The sequence below is a fragment of the Leguminivora glycinivorella genome, chromosome 24 (assembly GCF_023078275.1).
Source record: "Leguminivora glycinivorella isolate SPB_JAAS2020 chromosome 24, LegGlyc_1.1, whole genome shotgun sequence".
Taxonomy (NCBI): domain Eukaryota; kingdom Metazoa; phylum Arthropoda; class Insecta; order Lepidoptera; family Tortricidae; genus Leguminivora; species Leguminivora glycinivorella.
The window spans coordinates 3476192-3498644 of record NC_062994.1 but is presented as its reverse complement, the minus strand read 5'-3'; the positions used below and the strand labels follow the sequence as shown (position 1 = coordinate 3498644).

Here is a 22453-nt window from a genome sequence, read left to right as displayed (position 1 = left end):
CCCATTTGAATTTCATAATATGTATTTATTTATTTCCACAGATCGGTGATCTATGGTACCTACTTGGCACTATGGATTTGTGGACAAACAGTCAAGCACCCCTAGGCTATAGTGTTTGTTTGCCATCATGGTAAAACTTATTGAAAAGATCATGAAAACTTATATTTAGACTTTCAATGATAAATAAATCTACTGTAACGTTACCTATAAACAAAAAAAAATATTTTCGGCATAACATCACCTTCTTCTTATCTTAGAAGTTAAAACTTAAAAAATTAATCTATGGTTAATCTAAAGTCTCCATCTGAACACACACTTAAGAAGCGAAGTACATCAGGAAATCTATCGGTACAAGAAAGTGTGTTTGTATATTTATCTGTTCTCGGTAATCTCGGAAACTAAGCTGTATTGGTTCCGGTTTGTCTACGAAGGTATACGATTTCTATCTCTTTTCTTGTTAAACCGCAGTTATAGAGTAATTGAGGATTTGTTGTACAGTTAAAGTAGACCAATTTATATTCAGTTTAAAAACATTCTATTTTTTACTATAATTCTATGAAATCAGATATCCATACTTATCTTTATGAGTCGGAATACCTATCTAACACCGTTTCAATTGTTGCAACATTGGGTAAGTACACGTAAATTCTTAATTAGGTTATCAAGTAGGGCTTGCATTCCGGAATTCCGGAATCTCGAAATTCCGGAATTTCGGACAATTTTTCCGATATTACAGTTCCGGAATTGAAACACATAATCTCGAAAATTCCGGAATTGAAAAAAGATATATTTTTGGACGAAAACGTGTAATATCAGCCTGGTTATTTTACAAAACTACCACCGCGTCTATAAAAAATATGTAAGTATATTCATTAAGTTAAACACTGCTCGGATTCAGGTAGTGCCTATTTTATGACCAAAGGGTTGCATCCAGGGCTAGTTAGAGCGAGATAGTGTAGTTTTAACCCGCTAATATTATACCACTGTCACTTTCTGGTTTTGCTCTCAATTGTTTTAGCTAATAAGTGAAATATATAATCTAACTAACTAACTAGTATGGCACTGTGATCCAAAGAGGATCTTGGCCTCCTAAACGAGAGCACGCCACTTATCCCGATCCTGCGCAGCTTCCTGCCAATTATCGGCTTGTAGCTGACACAGATCCGCCATCACGCTGTCTCCCCAGCGGTATCTGGGCCGACCCGCCGGGCGGCCACCAGTTGGTCTTCCCAGATACGCCCTTTTGGCAGCCCGATCCTCTCCCATTCTTAGTAGGTGGCCGAACCAGCGAAGTCTGTGGGATTTGGTTACGCTACGCCGATGATGTTCGCTTCGCCCACCAACTCCTCTATTTCGGCATTCCTCCTTATCCTCCACGTGCCGTCATCTCTCTTGACAGGTCCCAGGATTTTCCGGTATATCTTTCTTTCCGCACAAGGAGCTGACTTTCCTCTTTTTGTGTTAGTGTCCAGGCCTCACAGCCATACATTAGGATTGGTCGAATTACGGTGTTATATATTCTCAGCTTAGTATTTCTACTGAGAAGCCTGGACACCAACACTTTATGGAGGGTTGCACTGCACCGCAACGCACTCTGGATGCGAATTATAATTTCCTCCTCCCTGGTGTTTGTGTCGGTGATGGTGCATCCAAGATACCGAAATTTGTCAGTTCCATGGTAGACGATACCCCCAACATGAAGACTTGCGCGCTTAACTCGCGTATTTTAGCGCTTCATGTGAAGGTATTCAGTTTTGGACTGGTTAATCCTGGGTGTGCCTCTCGTTCGAGGACACTAGCTGCCAGCTCTACTTCCCCTCGACTTTTCCCTAATAAAGCAAGGTCGTCCGCGTACCCTATCACTTTGTGCCTGCCGCTCAACTCCAGCCCTATGTCCAACGCTAACACTTTTCGGACAATATGTTCAAGGGCCAAGTTGAAGAGCACAGGTGATAAGGCATCTCCTTTCCTCCTCCTATTTTAGGCATAAAGTCTTAAGTTCAGACGCAAATCGTAGTATTTGGTATTACATTCATTCACAAGCATGACGTCGTAGTTACTTTATACACTTTTCACAAAGACGTGTGCATATTTTACTAAACTCTATCTAAGCCCACTTACCACAAAATCAAAAGATTTGAGAAGCAAATGTATGGAAAATTATGAAAAGAATGATTTATTTTTTACAAAAACCTAGGAATAAATTATAAAATCTGTCTTTTTGGGCTATCTTGTATATCTTTTGTCCCTACTCGAGTCTGATAAAGGTAATTCAATATTTCTTTTATTACAGTTATGTGAACAAGACGTTATGCCATTCTTAATGCCAAATTATTACTTTTATATTATTTCGATGGTCAATGGATAAAAAAATAACCATAACGTTGACCACTATCAGGAAACTGGCACTAAAACCTCGTTTGTATCGTTAACTGTAGTTCGAAATACCTTGCAAGACCGATTTTGACACAAAATGGGCTTTCCTGTAAAATTACTAAAATGAAAATTTCGGTGTTATATGCCTTACAGGTACGGAGTTATTGTCTTAAACGTCGATTTATACTAAATTTCAATTTAAAATTGTATCATTTCATCAAAAACCCACCAGAAACACAAACCAAAAAAAATTGTTCAATTCCGGAACTAGTTCCGGAATTCCGGAATTGAAGTCCAATCTCGAAAACCAGTTCCGGAATTGAAAATCGTCCGATATTGCAAGCCCTATTATCAAGTTTTGTTTAAATACAATCGCGTTTAAATTATAACTAAAACTTTAATTTTCTATTTCATATATTTGGGCATTAAGTAATATATTTGACTAATACTTACACATTTCATTCATCTCGAACCACTCATTTGTAAACTTCTAAAACATAAGTTCGTTCACACTAAAACAACAGTACTGTAATTATGGGAATAGCAGCGGCCCAAAAACCGTGCCTTTGGGTACACCGAACTTCAAACTCGGAATTTCTCTTAGAAATCAACTCTCGCGCACGACCGCCGCCGCGTAGGCGTACCGACACTATGACGTGTACTTCCAATTGCCTATTAAACCAATTTCCATGGAACACTTACGTGTTTCACCTGCACTATGGTGTCCAACGCTTCGGTTAAAACGAAACGAGCGTTTGGCTCGCTAACGTGAACAGTAATGGATGAAGTACGATCAAGTGAGGCGATATCGTCGTTTTAAAAGGAAGTTGAACTGGTACAGTTTTTATACTTTATAAAATCAGGTCTTGTTAGATCTTTTTGGTTATGACACAAAGTCCATTTTAGATGTATTCGACTGTATTTTTAAGTTGTAAAGCAGGTACAGTTGCTTTGGCAGGCTAATGGAATTGTTGACGCTCGTATTTCTCTAAAAATTGGGTCTAATTTAGATTGATTGTAATGATAGTCGATTAAAAAAAGGGGGGAATGGTTTACGGGTATAACACGTGCTATGGTGTGATGATGCCTAGTTAACAGATGGTGCAGAAAAACCAATATGAAAGAAGCTAAGCCAAGCAACAATAATGCTTCTCTCTTAATGTTAAGGGTTACAGTGAAACCTATGTTAATGTTGTTTTTCTCTAGAAAGGTATGCTTGGCTCATGATAAAATGCTATAAAGTGCTATAAAGTGTCGTGTAGATTAATTACAGGAGTTATTAATAACTTTTTTGATTTTGATAATTAGCCCACAGGCCCACACAGTGTTTATTATGGCTTTCCTTTTTTCTAACAAACACTGCGTAACAAACACGATCATAGTTGCACGAATTGATTTAAAAAAAAAACGAATAAAACATCATTAACCCCCGACGCAAAAACGACGGGGTGTTATAAGTTTGACGTGTCTGTCTGTCTGTCTGTCCGTCTGTCTGTCTGTCTGTTTGTCTGTCTGTCTGTCTGTGGCATCGTAGCTCCCGAACGGATGAACCAATTTCGATTTTTTTTATTTTATTGAAAGCTGAGTTAGTCGGGAGTGTTCTTAGACATGTTTTTTTAACTTCGTTGATCTGGAAATCCAGTCTAGTTCATGTGCTAGTATGTAATGTACCAATTGAGAAGCAATTTTTTTTTCATTCATAAATAAATCTTTGGGAGTATGTTATGCTTGGAGAATGAGGAGGCACACTAAAAGGTTATGACAGATGGCGCCACTCTATTAGTCCATTGCACGGAAGTATAAGTCCATTGCACTTGCATTGCACAGATAAAGAATTTCATACGTGAGAGCGAGAAGATGATATGTTTTTTCTCTCTCTCACATATGAATGACAGTGACATGCCTAAACACTTGCACAGGCGCCGCCTGGCGGGAAAAATGTCAGTGTGCCTCCTCATTGAGTTGAATATAATAATACTATAAGAGGGTAGAGGTGGCGATAGGCAAAACCAAATAATCCACCTTGTTCTATAATTTTTTTCTCCTGTCTGGGAATAAACTTAGTTCTCGGCGTTGTCGAAAGGTTTAACCAACGAGCAACGAGTGATGGTACAAGTATGTACATAATTATGTAAATGACAAATGACAACGCGAAATGAACTAGAATGACGTTCGATCATTGTAATACGGACATGAACAAGACATGCAGGATAAATTATATTACTATCGACAATGTACATAATAAGTAATTGGATAAATTGAAGAATGTGTATGAATGTGCACATGACGTTTTTTTTAGTTTGAATACGTTTGGAAAGTTTGACCACGATCACACCTGATGGTAAGTGATGATGCGGACTACGTTGGAGCACGCTTACCTATGAGATACCTATTACTCTTGTTTTAAAGAGACCTGAGTTGTACTCATGCGGAAACACAGACTCAGGCAGGGCATTCCACTCTTTGGCGGTTTGCAAAAGAAATGTTGAAGCAAAACGCTTAGTGCGTATGAGAAAGGAAGAAAGCTCGTATAAACCACACACATATGTTTTTGGCGATGGCAAATATAATTTGAATTTTCTGTCAAAAGGAAGTCATTCATTGCAATGTCAATTTTTAGAAGAAAAATCCTTTTCGCTAAACTACCCAATCGTGCTTTTATTAGTTCACTATCTTTTGCCCGCGGCTTCGCTCGCGTTAGAAAGAGACAAAAAGTAGCCTATGTCACTCTCCATCACTTCAACTATCTCCACTTAAAAAATCACGACAATTCGATTCGTCGCTCCGTTTTGCCGTGAAGGACGGACAAACAAACAGACACAGACACTTTCCCATTTATAATATTAGTATGGATTCCATAAATTTAAAAGGCAGTTTAACAGGAATTAGGTTATGTCATCTTACAGCTTTATTTTCTAAATCTAAAAGCATAATGTCATGTCGTTCTTATTGAGAATCCACATTGACTGAGATTGAGTCATTACATGGTAGATGTAGAAACATAGATAAGGTGACGGACCCAATCATGGACAGTTTAAGAAAAAAATTCGCCTGTTTTTGATATTTCACTGATAAATGTAAAAATTATACCGCCAAGCGTGTTAAATCTTGAATGTCCTATCCTTCTTCTACATTTCAAGCGTATTGCAGAATATATACTCCTATTGCTTTCTTCATAGTTAACAAATTAAAACTAGGTGTTTTTTCTCCAATTATGGACGGCAGTTCTCCAGTAATGGATCCCCCATTATGGACAGTGAAATAAGTTTAAAATTTTACTTTTAAAGCCAACTGATACGCAATGAGTCAATTTTATACACCATAAATACAATTAGTTTGGGTTATTTTAACATAGGATTGTTTCTTGTAAATTTTGGTTTTGTAAATTGTTCCTTGTCCATCATAGGAGGTAGGCAGTTTTTCGGGTCCAGTAATGGACACTCGCAAAATAACGTCATTTCTTTATATCTTTGGAGCAACAAACTAGTATGTTTTATACCTTATCTCATGCTTAATGCAGTAAGTAAAACGCATTCAAGATTACACCGTGCGTTATTTTTTTATTTTTTTATACATGAACTCATCTCTCTTAGCAACATTACTAAGAATTCGTCTTGATATTTTTTTCAGTAAACTGGTGAATTTTATCTTGTCTCCAAATCCTTCATAAATAACCGAATTAATTGAAACTTCAAAATTAAACAGCTCTACAACTCTAGTTTATGGTACATAGCCGTCAGTTTTTGGAAACTTATTTTAGATACTTATTTTTAAGGATTTGTGTTTTTTTGTCCATAATGGCATCACCGTCCATTATGGGGTATTTTACCTTATACGCGTTTCCTTTATTACTGAAGGTGTGGCTCAGCACAGATCAAATAATACTAGTACAGATACCTAATCCCATACTAAAAATGGGCGCCGTCCTAAGTATTCTAGACCTGTAGGCTAAATTTAATCCACACTCAAAGAGCTAGATGGCGCCAGTAGCCACGCGTGGCCAACAAAACTCTTATCAGTATCCTACGTCGAAATAGTCATCAAACTGCAACATCTTGCGACATCTGTTTTAGCTTTCACGCACTAAACCTATAACGTCACATGGACGTTTAAAGTCGAACATTACTAGATGGCGTTGCCGTGCGGCTTGTATGTGTGCTCGCCGCGTACGTATAATATACTCGCTCTGTCCGCAACACATGCAAGCGGAATTGAATGAACGAGATCCGCGGCGCCCCACCCCGCGCCCCACGCCCCGCGCCCCGCGACCACGGCGCCGGCGACCTTGAGTTGAGAGGCCCCAGCCCCCGACCAAAGGATGCATTGATTTGTTAAAATTTAAAGCACTCTAAAGCAGGCGCGTAGTTAATTAGAAATATGGAAATGAATATTATTATGTAAGAAATACATAAGTATAATAGCTAAGAATGTACATGTAGTAAACATAATGAACAAAATGTAAAGTACGTATTTGATAAAACATTTTCGAGAGTAATATTTTTATTCATAAAATTGTGCAAACACTGCAAACTTAATTTAAACTCCGAAACTATTTATTTTCTGAAACATGGTATGAAATGTTGTCATTACGTCCTTTTAAGTTAAAATATGCTTCCCGGTACCACAACATAGTGTAATTTAAAAATACAGATATAAAATTAATACTTCGCAAATAAATTACGACTATAAACACATAAAATTATTAAAACACCAAGACCAGACAATTTAAGCCTGGCGTCCACTAGGCGCGCCGATCGAGCCTTGGTAACCCTTAGGCCGTTTTTACATTATCGTTTTTACATAAAAAAATCGTATTGTTTCTTACTACAAAAGGTCCTTTCTCATTGATAGATGTCGAAAAGTGAAAAGTAAAACCTTTGTTGAAAAATTTAGGTTTTTAGAAAAAAAAAACGTTTAAACTCTTTTTAAGTGCCAGTCTGAAAAAATATATTCAAAAATATAAAATACATAGTTATTTGTTATACAAGAGTGCAAAGTTGTATTTTAACGGCGAGTGTGGAATTGAAAAACGAGCAAGCGAAAGTATTCTATAGTTGAACCACGATACACAACAACATTTTCCCTCACTATAGCGAGGAAAGTACAACGCAAAAAACGCGTTTATCACTGCTTCCAGGAGTTCCACAGGTGGTAAAACATATCGTCATCACTAGATTCACTATATGACTATATTCAAGGTCAAATTACTTTATCCACTAGTGGGTTTTTACCTGCTGGTATTGAAGGACAAAACGCGTGTTTCCGACCTAGCGAGGGGAAAAATGCAAAAATGTAGTGTGTTTTGGTTTGGTTTGGTCGGGGGGGGGGGGGGGGGGGGGCTGATGTGGTTAATAAATAATTATATTTGTACAATAATAATGTTTTAAAATGCTGTTGCGCTTCGCGCGACGCAAGTGCGGCGTCGCGTCGAGGTCTAGGCCCACTCCGCCGCAAATCGGCGACCGAGCGCGCATTCGTGTGCGTTCGGAAATCCTAGCCAGTCGGCAATCGTCGCGTCTCATACTTCCATATCGATAAGGTTTGATTTCGCATGCATCGCATCGGTCGTGCATGTAGCAAATGTCGGAAGGATTTCAAAGGCAAAAATCAAAGATGGCGGCTTCAATGTATGGGATATCGGTCCTACATCCGATATCGGATCGGATAATGTGAAAACGCACTAACGGTTAATGCTTAGGCCGTTTTCACATTATCCGATCCGATATCGGGTGTCAGATCGACATCCTACATCCGATAAACGCTTCCGATAGTGTCGGATGTACAGTCAACCAATTGGAACCCTAGGCCACTCTACAACCATGTCAAAATGACAAGCAGTAAGAGGTTTCTTACAATCTGATTTATAACGTTACTATGACATAGTTCTACAGTGGCCTAGGGTTCCAATTGGTTGACTGTAGGTCCGATAAAAAGCATTGTTCCAAATCAATGAAGTATGATTTTGTATCAAAAAGTATTTAAAAAATGTTTTATATTTAATAATTATAAGCACTATATTCCAAATATTATATTGTAAAATTAAAATAACGGCATAAAAAATACTCAAGAGTGTCAGGCAAAATAAATAATTTTACATTCAATTGTATCTACTAAAAGATGATAAAACTAGTATCCACAATTCGGACCGATGCATTACAAACTTTTTTTTTCAATGGAAATTGTTCAACTAATTTGAATTTCGATCATTGGCAGCTGTTTAATAGAAATAGACGACATTTTTGTCACGCACACTACTACAAACGTATACCTACATTATTAACGTACACAAACAAATATTATCGGCTGACAGCTGAATATTCTACGAACACGCGAGCGGGAGCGAGGCTGCGCGATTTTGGTGACGCAATCATAGACTAAAAAGTTAACCGCGCAGATGTGCCATTTTCATTGTTCCTACTAATGTGTTTCACCTCTAATAGATTTGCGAAATATATTTATTTCAATTTGGAAAATTATTAGGTAACTACTTACTACTTTATGAATTATGTTACTATAATATAAAAAAAAAGTTAATTTGTTTATTGATTGTTAACAGTTATTGAGTAAAATTGTATTTTTAGCACGCTCACTTTTTGCTGTTTTCTTTGGCCTGGTCATGAAAAAAGAGAACAATGGATACCTACGCTTTGTCCAAAAAAACTGACCGCACTATATATATATATATTATATATAAGTATATATTTGTATTTTAAAGAAGAAGATAAATCTTCAAGAAAAGAGCGTACATCCATCTTAAAGGCCGGCAACGCACCTCCAACACCCCTGGTGTTTCGGGTGTCCATGGGCGGCAGTGATCGCTTACTTTGTATTTTTTAAGTTGTAAATAAATAAATAAATAATTTTGACAGGCGGAATATAATAATGTGTCACATCTGATGGTGGACTTACTACTCTACGCGTAAATTACCGCTTCGCGCACTCCGCGCATTTGTCAGCTTGTGCAGAGTTTCCGTCTGGCAACGTCGCCTATAGTACGTAGTACATATATCTCAATGAACGGAACGCACACAATCGCACCGTTTCGTTGGCAGTATACTGTAGATAGTGACAGCTCCATCTAGTGACAATATGCAATAAAATTTAGGTAGCTCGATACTGTCGCGCGCAGGTTGTTCACGTTGTTGCGTCATAGTCAGTAGCAATATATTACGTGATATTATTTCTTTGAAAATTTCTAAAATAATGCATTAAATTTGTGTTGTCATCGATGTTTGTATTTAATTTATAATGTACTTAATTTATGACGCTTCAAATACCTTTAAATCTATTTGATAAAAAATAATAATCGTCAATCGTGACACTTAGCGCCATCTATGATTTCTATTTGGAAATAATTTTGCACTGTTCCGGATGAGACCCCATGGTAGAATGTGTGCTAGGAACGCGCCTCTTTCATATATTTGATCGCCAGTGTCCGAGATGTGCCCATGCCGAATTGCAGTTTTCTATCAATCACAATATAGAATGCTAAGCAAGGAACAAGATGGACCGAAAGACACGGTGCTGAAGTAAGTCCTGAATTTAACGAAGGAACACTTTAGTGATCACGCTATGGTTTGATATAATAGATCCCGAGACACACGTCTTTGCGGACCGGATACCCCACAATAGGCAATTACAGAACCATTGTCATTGTCATTGCACGACATACTTCAATACACGTACATGCGTATAATAATGACAAATGATCGGGCTATAAGACGTATCTTATTGTAAATAGATTAGGATTGTCAGTTCAATATGCAACTAAGCAATAATATAGTTTTTCTACTCCTTAATATAGTTTTTCTATTCGTCATTTACAGGGTCGTGCATAGATCTTTAAAACCCTACATAAAAGTCTATTCCCTAAAGCCAGCGTCCGCCGGCTTTCCGCGCATGCGCGCAGTATCGAAAAAACTGAAAACGCATTGTTTGGCTCTGTAACCATGGCAACGCATTCTTATAACGATACTGCGCGCGTACGCGGGAAGGCTTTGGGCAGCTGAGCTGACAGTGCAAACATTTGCGTCATAATACAGGAAACAGTGTGAATTTCACGAAAGTTATTCAAGAAAACTATTAAAAACTAAGTGCATGGTCGTAGAAAAAGTATTGTATGCAACGGTGTTTAACTGAGTCAAAAAATACTCGTGGCGTCTTAATTCGCCTCAAATTGTTACCCACGCCACACGTCTTTTTTGACCTCCTTTAAACGCCTGTTGCATAAAATACTATACTAAAGAGGTGGTACATACATACATAATGCCTGTTTTCAAAAAAAAGGTAGTCAGAGCATATGAAACTGCTCATATTTCAGTTTTCAGTGCGGCTGAGGAATCAAGACGTTAATAGAAAACGAAATTGTATGTTGTGACCATAGATTTAGAATTATTAAACTAGATTGTGTAGTTAGGTCAAAAAGTGTGTCCACATGAGAGGTCATTGTATGGGCTGGTGTCCCTCTCGCACTTACTGACAATGTCAACATTATTCAGTGACGTCATCACTGTCATACATTGGGGATACCAGTTAATTTTCAAAGTCACTACTAAATCTACTAATACCCAATTAAAGGTATTTTTTAATTATACAAATCTTTGATTTATGGGCATTAAAATAATTACATTATAATTATTTTCTAATTCTTTAAAATATATCGAAACCCTACTTTGAATATAACACTAAAATAAAATAAGAAGTTTTAAAGTCAGGTAATATACAGATAAAAATACTACTACTATGGTAACCTCATTAACACTGGTCACACGTGCGAGAGGGACACCAGCCCAAACAATGCCCTCTCATGTGGACCGTTTTCGCTAGTCTGATACGATCAACTTTCTCTCTCGGTGATAAGGTTCAATTTAGTATGGCAAAAAATGTGATTGAACGCCACTTGTCCCGGTCTTTAGCTTAGTCTCATCGAGATGTGACTCGCAACCTCACGGATGTCATCAACACCACAATACCCACCCATATCTCACCGTTCACTTTTCCATCCATCAAGGGAGGAAAGGGGGTGAAATTCTTAACCCGCCACCACAATTGTACCCCCCATTTATCATAAGTTGTAGCTTTCCAATGGGTAGCGTGGCACGTTCCATTTCACGCCTCAACTGCGGACGTGTTCAGTGGAAAATTGCAGGGTTTAGGCGGGGTGCACAACTGTAGCGTTCTGTCGTTCTGCTCCAGTAGTGGACAAGGGAAACTTCGGCTAAGGACGAGAATAAGCGAAATCCAGACTATGCCAATAAAAAGGAAAGCCGTGAGGTAGAAGTTACACGTATCATCACATATGTACATGTATGTGAGCTACAAAATTGTATGGAGATATTATGTATTAATTCATTGATAAATTCGCAATGCACTTTTGCAGCTCATTGTACTTAGTAGAGTAAAAACCGGCTTTCCACGTATACACATTTACCTAAAAATTTACAGTAAATATCTACGAATGTATGAAGTGTATGTAATGTAATGTAAAATGGTTTCACCGGTCTTCGTCGGTCTTTTTTACTTCGTTAGACATAGACATTTTATTAATAATATTATAAATATTACACGTTCATCAATAAAATTATTTAACAGCAATTAAATTAAGATTAATACAATTTCAGTCTAATTATAATTTCGAATATTTAATTGAAAGATGCATTCATTGATCATATTACATATAAAATAAAAATATTATATATTGTTAAATAATATTTTGGCTTAGATTAAACGATTTGTAAAGTTTAGTTAACATTAAAATTTATAATACATGTAGTATATCAGATGTATGTTTTATTAATTAAGTACTTACCTACCTATGTAATATTCAAACACAATTTATTATTGTTTATGAATAAATAAATGAAATGAAATGAAATGTACAACCCGCTTTAAACATAATTACTTTATGCAACCTTCTTCACTGTTACATTTGACTAATTTCATTACAGGGCACGCAAAAAAACAATTTACGACCGAGTTAACACTATGTTTACATACAGAAACATGCAGTCAAGACAGCTAATTAATCAACACAAATGTTAGTTCACGCGAATAGAACTAGTTCATTTTTCACTGACAAACTAGTTCTTTGTGCCAAAATTGATAGTCAAGCTAAAGGCCTGTCCAAACGCGATGATAAGATTGATCAATTTTATTACAAAGGTAAAGCCTCACCAAATATATGACCATTGTCAAGAGGGCGCTGTTATTCTAATGTATGCAGTGACAGTGCAGTGTAGTATGAAGAAAATAGTTCTAATGAAATTCCGCAAGATGGCGTGTAGTCATATTATATATTTCTGAGTCCTCCTTCTAATTTGAAATCCTTAGAAATTTATTTTTGTTATAATATACACGCTGTGGCCGTATTTACATTAAATTGCTGTTTGTTAGTCACACTTAAAAACTCACAACTTATTAGAAGAAATAAATTAATTACCTCCTGATCCAGCGAAAAAATCTGTTGCCTCCTTTCTTAGCACTATTCTTTCTCTTTTTCCCCATTTTCACTCAATAAATCCTTAATAATCATTAACACTAAAACTTTTGTCAAAAAACACAACACTTATCTATGGTCCAACGTCTTTCACAATTCACTTAACACTGGCCAGTTATCATTATCACTAACCATTAGATAATTGGTGTTCTTTATTTAAACAATGAACGAGTATAAATTTGGAACGGTGTCTCTGGCCGGTACCAAACAGGACTCAACGCATGGGCTCTGTTACAAAAAAAAATATAAAATAATCCAAAATATTATTAAGAACAAAGAATTTCGCCAAAATACCCAATTATTAGACATAAAACAAAGCAAGCGGATTTATTTGCGTAAAACGAATCGTTATTTACATCGTCAGCGTCACCCCATATTTACCAATCTGAAACTTATGGACGAGAAAGGAATTCGAAATATTCAAAATAGGAATTGGAATATTCGTAATTCGAATGGTGCTCGTTGGACGCATGCGCCGAGACTGGCGCGTGCCCACGTTCAAATTTAGAAGCCGTAAAAAAAAGCTGGATGCACATTGCGAGAAATGCATGTGGTTATTTTGAGTATCAACGGGTGATAGAAAATGAAAGTTTTCATTTAAAAGGAGTTTAGAATTGAAGTTTTAAGATTGAAGAAAATCTAAACAAAACGAAGCTGTGAAATGTTATAGACCATCCTAAAACGTTTGTGGTGAAAGACGGTGTTACAAAACCGCATGGCAAGAATCAAATGAAAATATGTAAGTAGTAAGTGTAATTGGGCACTTTTAAAAAGATCGGAACAGAATATGTATAAAAACAAATGCATAATAAGTACATAATTATGAAGAGTCAGACTTAGCTCTAATAGCAAGGGTTATTTTAAACGGCCATCTTATATTAAAGTTACGACGTTTTTGACGTGCAAAGTCTGCAGTAGGTATCAAAATCGTTGTCACCATAGCTTGGCCTGACTATAAATAAAATAAATAAAATAAATAAATATTATAGGACATTCTTACACAGATTGACTGAGGCCCACGGTAAGCTCAAGAAGGCTTGTGTTGTGGGTACTCAGCAACGATATATATAATATATAAATACTTATATACATAGAAAACATCCATGACTCAGGAACAAATATCTGTGCTCATTACACAAATAAATGCCCTTACCGGGATTCGAACCCGGGACCGCGGCGTAGCAGGCAGGGTCACTACCGACTGCGCCAGACCGGTCGTCAACTATAAGTGTACAATGTTAGCAAAACCATTAATTTAATAGCAAATTTGTTGATCCAACCGATCGATCCATCTAATATCCAAAGACAAAGGAAATTCAGGCAGCCAATAAAAAGAAAAACAATAATATGTAACCATAGAGACAGTCAACAGTCAATAAAAAAAAACATAAGTGTAACCATAGAGACCAAATCGATCTGAATTCTATCAATTCGCGACTAAAGGAAAAACATAAAGGCGGAAGAAATAAAAATCATGGATGCATTTAAAGTGAGGAATAAGATTGAAAGTTATGTAGATATTTATAGACTGCAGATACATTTGAACAATCGCGTGAGTCATTGAGATCTATATTTGTAACACGAATGGTGAAACATCGATAGTTGAGCTTTCAGCGGTATTACAATCAAAAGTAAGAAATAAGTACTTTGATAAATTAAATGTTACGTTAAGGTTAACATTTAATAATGTAAACAATGTAATAGATAACGGAAAAGATATAAGAGTTGTTGTTTGTGGCGTAAAATTGTGTACTTACTCTTTTGACAATGCTCATAAAAAACTCAGCAAGGAAAAAGAATTCTACGAATTTCCAGAAACCCATACATTTTAGCTTGATACTGACTACGTACTTTTCATAAAGGCCTCATAAAAGGTAACAAACATTTTATTCAATGTTTGCATGGTCATATATCTACATAAAGTAACCGTAAAACTTCAAACATCTACATAGGTAGAGAAACGCAAACATAATGCCCACAAAGCTTTGCTTGAGAGGAGCTTCCATTTATAAACACGAAGACAGAGCTCTGCAGCGAAATTCTTCACATTCTAACACCACCATAAAGTGGAAATACCGTGATAACTATTCCTACATTTTAACGAACTGTGAACTCGTAAAAACTTAATGATACACCGGTTAACATACATTTTACTCTAGTTTTTGGAACTAAAAAGAGCTTCATGGTTAATTCCTTATTTAACCCTTGTGCAGTCCCGATCAGATATATCGGAACGGTCAAGACGCTCACAAATATCTGAACACGCCTTGTCAAGGCGAAACCATCAGACTCAATCGATGCTAAGACTGCTAAGTAGCCCGGCATCAAAACTTGTTATAGTATGAATTTTTTGAAACGAACGTTTCTAAACAAAGGTATTGTTCCTTTTGTGTTGAGCGGGAGCTTCTGTATTTGCACGCGCTAAGACAACAAGAAGCGACTGTATCCTCATAATTGTAAGGTTCAAATCTGTACAGCAGCAAATTTGAGATAGATTATTTTGGAAATGTGAAGCGATAGACCACACCGCTATAGGTGCGAAAATACAGCGCTTCTAATACTTTGATACTTGGTGGTGGTGCTGTAAGTAATGAAACACGTATATTATCACTGTTATTTTTTATTAATGATTTTGTTAACAATCACCAATTGTATATAGCAATATATAAATAGTAATTACATAAATATTAGGTACAAGTCTTGATATATAAAATAACATAAATAACTAAACAAACCGTAAACCGTATTTATAACAAAACATAACAATGGCGGTCAGATTGAAAAACCTTATCAGTGTTTATTGTCACTTTGCGATGACACCTTAAGGTGCCAGGTGCTTATCAACCTTTTAATCTGGCAGTTTCGCTGTTTAAACGTGTTATTTTTATTATACAGACTGACATATTACCGATGATTATTATAACTATATGTACTATACTTACACCATCAAGTATCAAAGTATTAGAAGCGCTGTATTTTCGCACCTATAGCGGTGTGGTCTATCGCTTCGCATTTCCAAAATAATCTATCTCAAATTTGCTGCTGTACAGATTTGAACCTTACAATTATCAGGATACAGTTGCTTCTTGTTGTCTTAGCGCGTGCAAATACAGAAGCTCCCGCTCAACACAAAAGGAACAATACCTTTGTTTAGAAACGTTCGTTTCAAAAAATTCATACTATACATGTCGACTCTTTTACCGAATGCTCTCATCTCATTGAAAGACCAGCGTTGGAAGTCGTTAACAATAATTATGCTGCAATAAGACCATTTCATGAAACTCCTTGTTGTCTTTTTAGGCTTCCGTAGTTAACTAGGAACCCTTATAGTTTCGCCATGTCTGTCTGTCCGTCCGTCCGTCCGTCCGTCCGTCCGTCCGTCCGCGGATAATCTCAGTAACCGTTAGCACTAGAAAGCTGAAATTTGGTACCAATATGTATATCAATGACGCCAACAAAGTGCAAAAATAAAAAATGGAAAAAAATGTTTTATTAGGGTACCCCCCCTACATGTAAAGTGGGGGTTGATATTTTTTTCATTCCTACCCCAACGTGTGATATATTGTTGGATAGGTATTTAAAAATGAATAAGGGTTTACTAAGATCGTTTTTTGATAATATTAATATTTTCGGAAATAATCGCTCCTAAAGGAAAAAAAAGTGCGTCCCCCCCCTCTAACTTTTGAACCATAAGTTTCAAAAATATGAAAAAAATAACAAAAGTAGAACATTATAAAGACTTTCTAGGAAAATTGTTTTGAACTTGATAGGTTCAGTAGTTTTTGAGAAAAATACGGAAAACTACGGAACCCTACACTGAGCGTGGCCCGACACGCTCTTGGCCGGTTTTTTAAATATAATTTTCTAATATGTGTATTCGCGAATAAATAAAAAAAATATTTTATAGATTGCGAAAGCGATGTTTTCGCTTTCTCAATACATCGCTAAACCAATCGCCGTGAAATTTTGCATACGTAATTAAGCATGAAGATGAGATTATGCTTAAGCAACATGTAACGGATCAAAGATTTATTCCGACGAAACAATTAAAACATTCCTAAAACGATGTTGTTCATTTTATTTTATATCATTTTTTCACACTACACCTTTCTTTTAATATCTCCTACATTGGCCCCAAAGTGTTCATTTAATCTTTGCTGCTGCATATATGATGTCCAAACTTGACAATAAGTAGTTATTAAGTTCTGCCAATAATCTTAGGTTGGATATGTCATAGCACCAAGTATAGTCAAAGTAACTCTGAAAAGCGACGATTGGAAGTTGTCATATCAACTTTCTATAATGATATGGAAGTTAAGAGTGACACGAGTGACACGACTGTGCCACAATTTATGACTGTCAAGTTGATCCATTTCAAAATGGTTGGCACGCTACACTTGAGTACGGACAACCGGGTTAAAATTGAGTTTTAAAGTCGTACTGTAAATAAATTCGCGATTTGCTATGGTAGATTTACAAGAATATTTATTGATTTAACTAGTTACATGAACAGTTTCAGTAAATAAAGAATAATGTTTACTTTAAAGTGTGCAGCTTTATAACCCCAAATTCTCCTAAAGTCACCCCGGTTGACGTATAGAAAACTATCCAAAGTTAGCAAAAGGACTCCCGAAAATGTCACCATTATGGCCTTACATTCAGGAGACGTGGCCAAACCTCATTTAAGACCAAGAATTGAGTTATTTATTTGACATGTAATTATCAACGACATAACCCCAAAAGAACGCAGACGAGCGCTATTTTAAATTCCCAATCCCAGCAACATGCTCTGTCAAATACGAACATAAATTTTGTCAAAAGGGCTAGTCGTTATTTCTATGATGCAATATTCTAAATCTCTTGGACTGACGCCAAAGCAGTCACCTGCGATGGAGATTAGAATGAGGAAATGATACGAAAATAAGATGCACTTTATGAATAATTTAGAAATGATTTGGTTGACGAAAATAAGCTTGTGACTCAGTGACGAGGCCTATGCCCGATAAACTATGCCTTAGAAGTAAAATTAATACTGTTTATAAGGACTCAGTATCTACTAGGGTACATTTAAGTGTTTATAGAAGAGATAAGCCTAATACGAGTAATTAAGCAAACAGGGAAGAAGGGAAGCCAATAGGAGCCGATTTATGCACTTCGGTTAGCATGGTGGATGAAGGACGAGGTAGTGGGATAACCACAGACTTGCTGGGTAGACTCGGTAGAATGGAGAGCTTTGATGTACAAAGTGCAAAACAACCATCAGACACGAACAAATGAGGATGAAGAGAAGCAAGTTAGATAATATAATATGCAAGTCTTAATTAAACTCATTTTATAGAACTATGTTTCGCCTCGATAAGTTTAGGTATACATAGTTGTCTTCCCAACTCAACAACTGGAGATCAAGGTTCAACAGATTCAAGGCCTTACTGTCAGAAAACGACGTTACCAAGAAAATATGGTGCCAGATTATAAATAGGAAAATCACTTAACGCTTTTCATTACCATTCGTGATGAAAAGTACTTGACATTCCATAATCTACGTTTCCGCCGCTAGTTGATTAGTCACTTGATAGAAATGTGACTATTTTGTATTCAGAAATTACCATTTTATGACGTTTTCGCAGGTTATGGCACCATGTTCAAACATAATTTTATTAATGTGATAGGCTTTTGGTAAACAAAAAATGTTTCCACTTTACGAACGACCAACACAGAAATCCATGATATTGTCCGTGGAAGGAATACAGGTAGGTGTAGAAGATAAATAACTAGGTATATAAACAAACTGTGCAACGACATCATCATCGTATCCCTTTACAGAGAAAACAAAAAAGTTCGTCGAGTCATTTTAAAAACAACAAACAAAATCTTAGCAGATATTCGAAGATCAGAAGAAACTGGCCGAACACTTTCGCGGGCTGACGAAAGTGAAACGACTCGAGACGTTCCATTTTCAAACTCTTCCTGTTCAGTTTTCGTATTTCGAAATTCACACTGGCCAGACACACACTTGACAGACACTTGTCACTCGGAAAAAAGTAAAACCATAGATTAACTTTTTAAAAATGGCACCGTAAGATTGTCGAGCACGCGTTCCGAGTCCTGTAAGGCGCGTCAGTCAGACACTGAAATAACACGGCTACTGACCGAAATCATGAAAATATAAATTCGGGAAGTTAATAATAGTACGTCGGGGGAATGAGACATAAAAGTTTACGCACTACACGGATGTCTGAGTGTTCCGGAGCTCTGTGGGCCGAGTACTGAAATTAGGTATTCTGTTTGCTGTTTTTCCTTGGCGGTATGTCGACGCGTCTTTGGTGAATTTGGCAAAGTTTTCTGTACCATTTAGTCGGGGCGATACGACTACGAGAAGACTGTTTGGCAATGAAATATACATATTTAAGTTTCTTCATATCTGCTAGTATCAATATTTACAACAGATTTTTTCGATTTTGACACCGCATCGTTGCAAGCATGATGCAAGTGTTAGTTTGAATCGGCGAACTTCTATGAAATTATGGCCAAATATTTCTGTCATCATAGGTTTGGTATATGTAAATAGTCTGAAACGGTCTTCAATTTGTATTGTAGAAGCTTCTGACTACACTTAATCTGTACAAGTATCGCACAGTCGCCATACAAACTATTACAGTCTGATTGCAGTCCGTCCGTGAGGACTAGGGCTTCCAATACCGGGATCCCGGTATCACGGGATCCCGGGATCCCGCCTTTTTTTGGCCACATTTCAATACCGGTATTTAATTTAGTAATACCGGGATCCCGGTATTTTTAGAAACTAAGAAATTTTGCCAAATGAACGTAAATTACTCATCAAAAACGTTAAATTTCTGCATCATGATGGTCGCTACACGCGTAAATCTTGCTTCTTGCTCTCGTTTCTTGATTTGACACATTCTCTGTTTGGTATTTTTACAATATTTGTATGAAAATGATACTTTTTTCGATGATTACATAGATAAAGATACGTATCGAAAGCATTCATTTAGGAGGGCCTGTCGCGAACCTTTTTTGACACATTTGCCGCACTTGTGAACTCGCACGTAAGTGTGACACAGAAGCAACACGTCAAACGTATTTGCAACAGGCCACAGACCACAGACCCTCTGTAAAAAAATCGCCCTTATGCATCTCTATCATAGATATAACATTTTATAAAGAATTGGTTAATGCATATGAACTAACGTATAACGTAGCTACTCTATGGTTTACTGTGCATGTGCGTTAATGTGTTGAACTCTAGCGCAAAACTTTGCGGTAATATTCCCTACAGTAACGAAATTGAAAAATCTGAACTATCAAAATCAAGAAAATTACTTTTCTAATCCGTAGATTAAGTGTTCCTATTCCGCGAAGTAATCTTCTTGATTTTGATTATCATGATTATTTTTTAATGTGATTTATAGTAAAATTATGTATGTATTTGGCTTTTTAGGCTAATTGTTCAATGATTTGACGGTTTTATTTTATTAGTGCTTTAGCGCCTCTAGTGCCACGAAAAACAAAAATACCACTAAATTGTACCACAGATATTGATTACAAATATTACAATGTTTTTCCGAAAAAAAAAAACATCTTATGTTCTAGTTTCAAAAGTCTGTATCTAGGTTCAAATGATGTGTCTTGTTATTTACTAAAGTGATTTATGATAGTTAAATGAACTACAAGGTTCTATTCCGCACGAGCCTAAAGATCGATTTGGCAGAAAACATGGCTTGCTATGGATGGCCGCGTCTTCTTGCGAAATGTGCGATCTGGCAGCGATATCTAACTCAGAGAATCGGTTCACTACTTATTGTCTTGCAGAAACTTTTTTTGCATATATTTGATTGGTCACGATTGGCAGAAACATCTTACGCAGAATATGCTTTGGCATAAACATTTCGCAGATTTTTGTAATACCGAATTGTCTGTTGTCATAATGTTGATGTGCATAATAGTTTTCTAGTCGAATAATACTTTCGCAGATAATATTTGTGCATAATATTCAGGCTGCATAATGTTGCAGTTTGCTTTTTGATAGCGAGTTGGATGTGTTGGGGATGCAAGATAGCGAACACTTCTCATTTCGCTCGTCGTCGCACCTAACGGTGACTCTGGGGCAGTATTTCCTTTTTGATAGCGTGTAATATTTCTGCTCATGTCATAGTATGCTATACGATTATTATTGTATATAAAACTATGCTAAATCAAAGTCAAGTAATTTTTTTTTTTTTTTTTTTTTTTTTTTATTTCATGAACAATTTTTACATTGTGTTTGAAAATCTTATTATATAAAGGTACTTAAAAATACTTAAGACTACACTACAATAACAAAACACTTAACATGCAAATTAAATTAAATTAAAATTGAATTACAAAAAAAAAAAAAAACTAAATACAATAAAATAAAAATGTCACAGTTGCTTAACCTACATTGATACTTAAAAAATCCTCTACAGAGTAATAACATTTTTCCAACAAGAAAGCATTTAACTGTTTTTTGAAAATATAATAATTATAAATAGATTTCATGTCAATGGGTAAATTATTGAACAGCTTTATCGCTTGATAATTTGCGGATTGTTTGACCACTGTCAGTTTGGTCATAATAGGTTGTGGCAAGTCTTTCCTCCTGGTTGCAAGACGCCTCTCTTTCTGTTCCTGTGTTTCAATATCCTTAATGTTTTTAACTAAATCTGTCAGAACTACTGATATATACAGACAAGGAATGGTTAAAATTTTGTATTTGATGAAGTAGGGTTTACAAGATGTTAGTTGCGGAATTCTGGCAATAATGCGGATTGCTCTTTTTTGGACCACAAATGCAGCCTGGATATTATACTTGTAACTGTTGCCCCAAAACTTGACGCTATAACGATATTTAGATTCAACCAATGCATAATATACCATTTTTAACTCTATCAAGCTTAATTCATCCCGAAGACTTCTGAGAGCATAACACGATGAGTTTATTGAATTTACAATTGCCGCAACTTCAGCTTTCCAGTTGAGCAGACAATCGATGTGTACCCCCAGAAACCTTCCCGTCTCGACTTGTTTTACTGGTTCGCCTTCAATATTGAGCTGCAGGAGGTCACGGACTCTTGTTGTAGGCTTGAAGAGAAGTGCATTAGTTTTACTGCAGTTCAATTTGAGGTTATTTAATGTTAGCCAGGTCTGGAAAGTCTCTAGGGCATGATTCACTTTAGCATTCAGGTCAAACATATTATCCGCTGATATGACAGCGTTTGTGTCATCAGCAAAAACTACTAATTTACTGTCAGCTACATTGTCGTGCAAGAATGGAATCATGTCGTTTATAAACAGGACAAAGAAAATTGGACCTAATATTGAACCTTGTGGGACACCTTTGCTCATGCTGGCTACGCTCGATCTGTAAGCTTTTTCGTAGTTATCTTGCGTCCAGCTTATCTCTACAAATTGCTTTCTGTTCATGAGGTATGACTGAAAAAGAGCTAATGGTTTCCCTCTAACTCCATAATGTTCCAATTTTCCTAATAGTGTGGTGTGGTTTACACTATCGAAAGCTGAGCTTAAATCCAGTAGAACTCCTGC

The 22453-nt window shown here is 36.5% G+C and overlaps 1 protein-coding gene across 4 annotated transcripts in view; it reads right to left on the bottom strand.

Moving 5' to 3' along the window:
- LOC125238904 (disks large-associated protein 5) overlaps positions 1-22453 on the bottom strand; it is a 103338-nt gene that overhangs the window by 48365 nt on the left and 32520 nt on the right. For 2 of the 4 annotated variants that reach the window (XM_048146392.1, XM_048146395.1), the window contains exon 1: positions 2830-3030. The exons of 1 other annotated variant lie outside the window; for it this stretch is intronic. Coding sequence is in view for 1 of the 3 variants with exons in the window: in XM_048146395.1 (XP_048002352.1) it covers positions 2830-2842 (13 nt within the window). In the remaining 2 variants the exon portion in view is untranslated. Of the gene's footprint in view, positions 1-2829; positions 3031-12814; positions 13100-18946; positions 19010-22453 lie in introns of those variants that run through there. One more of the 4 variants, XM_048146394.1, reaches the window with a different exon arrangement.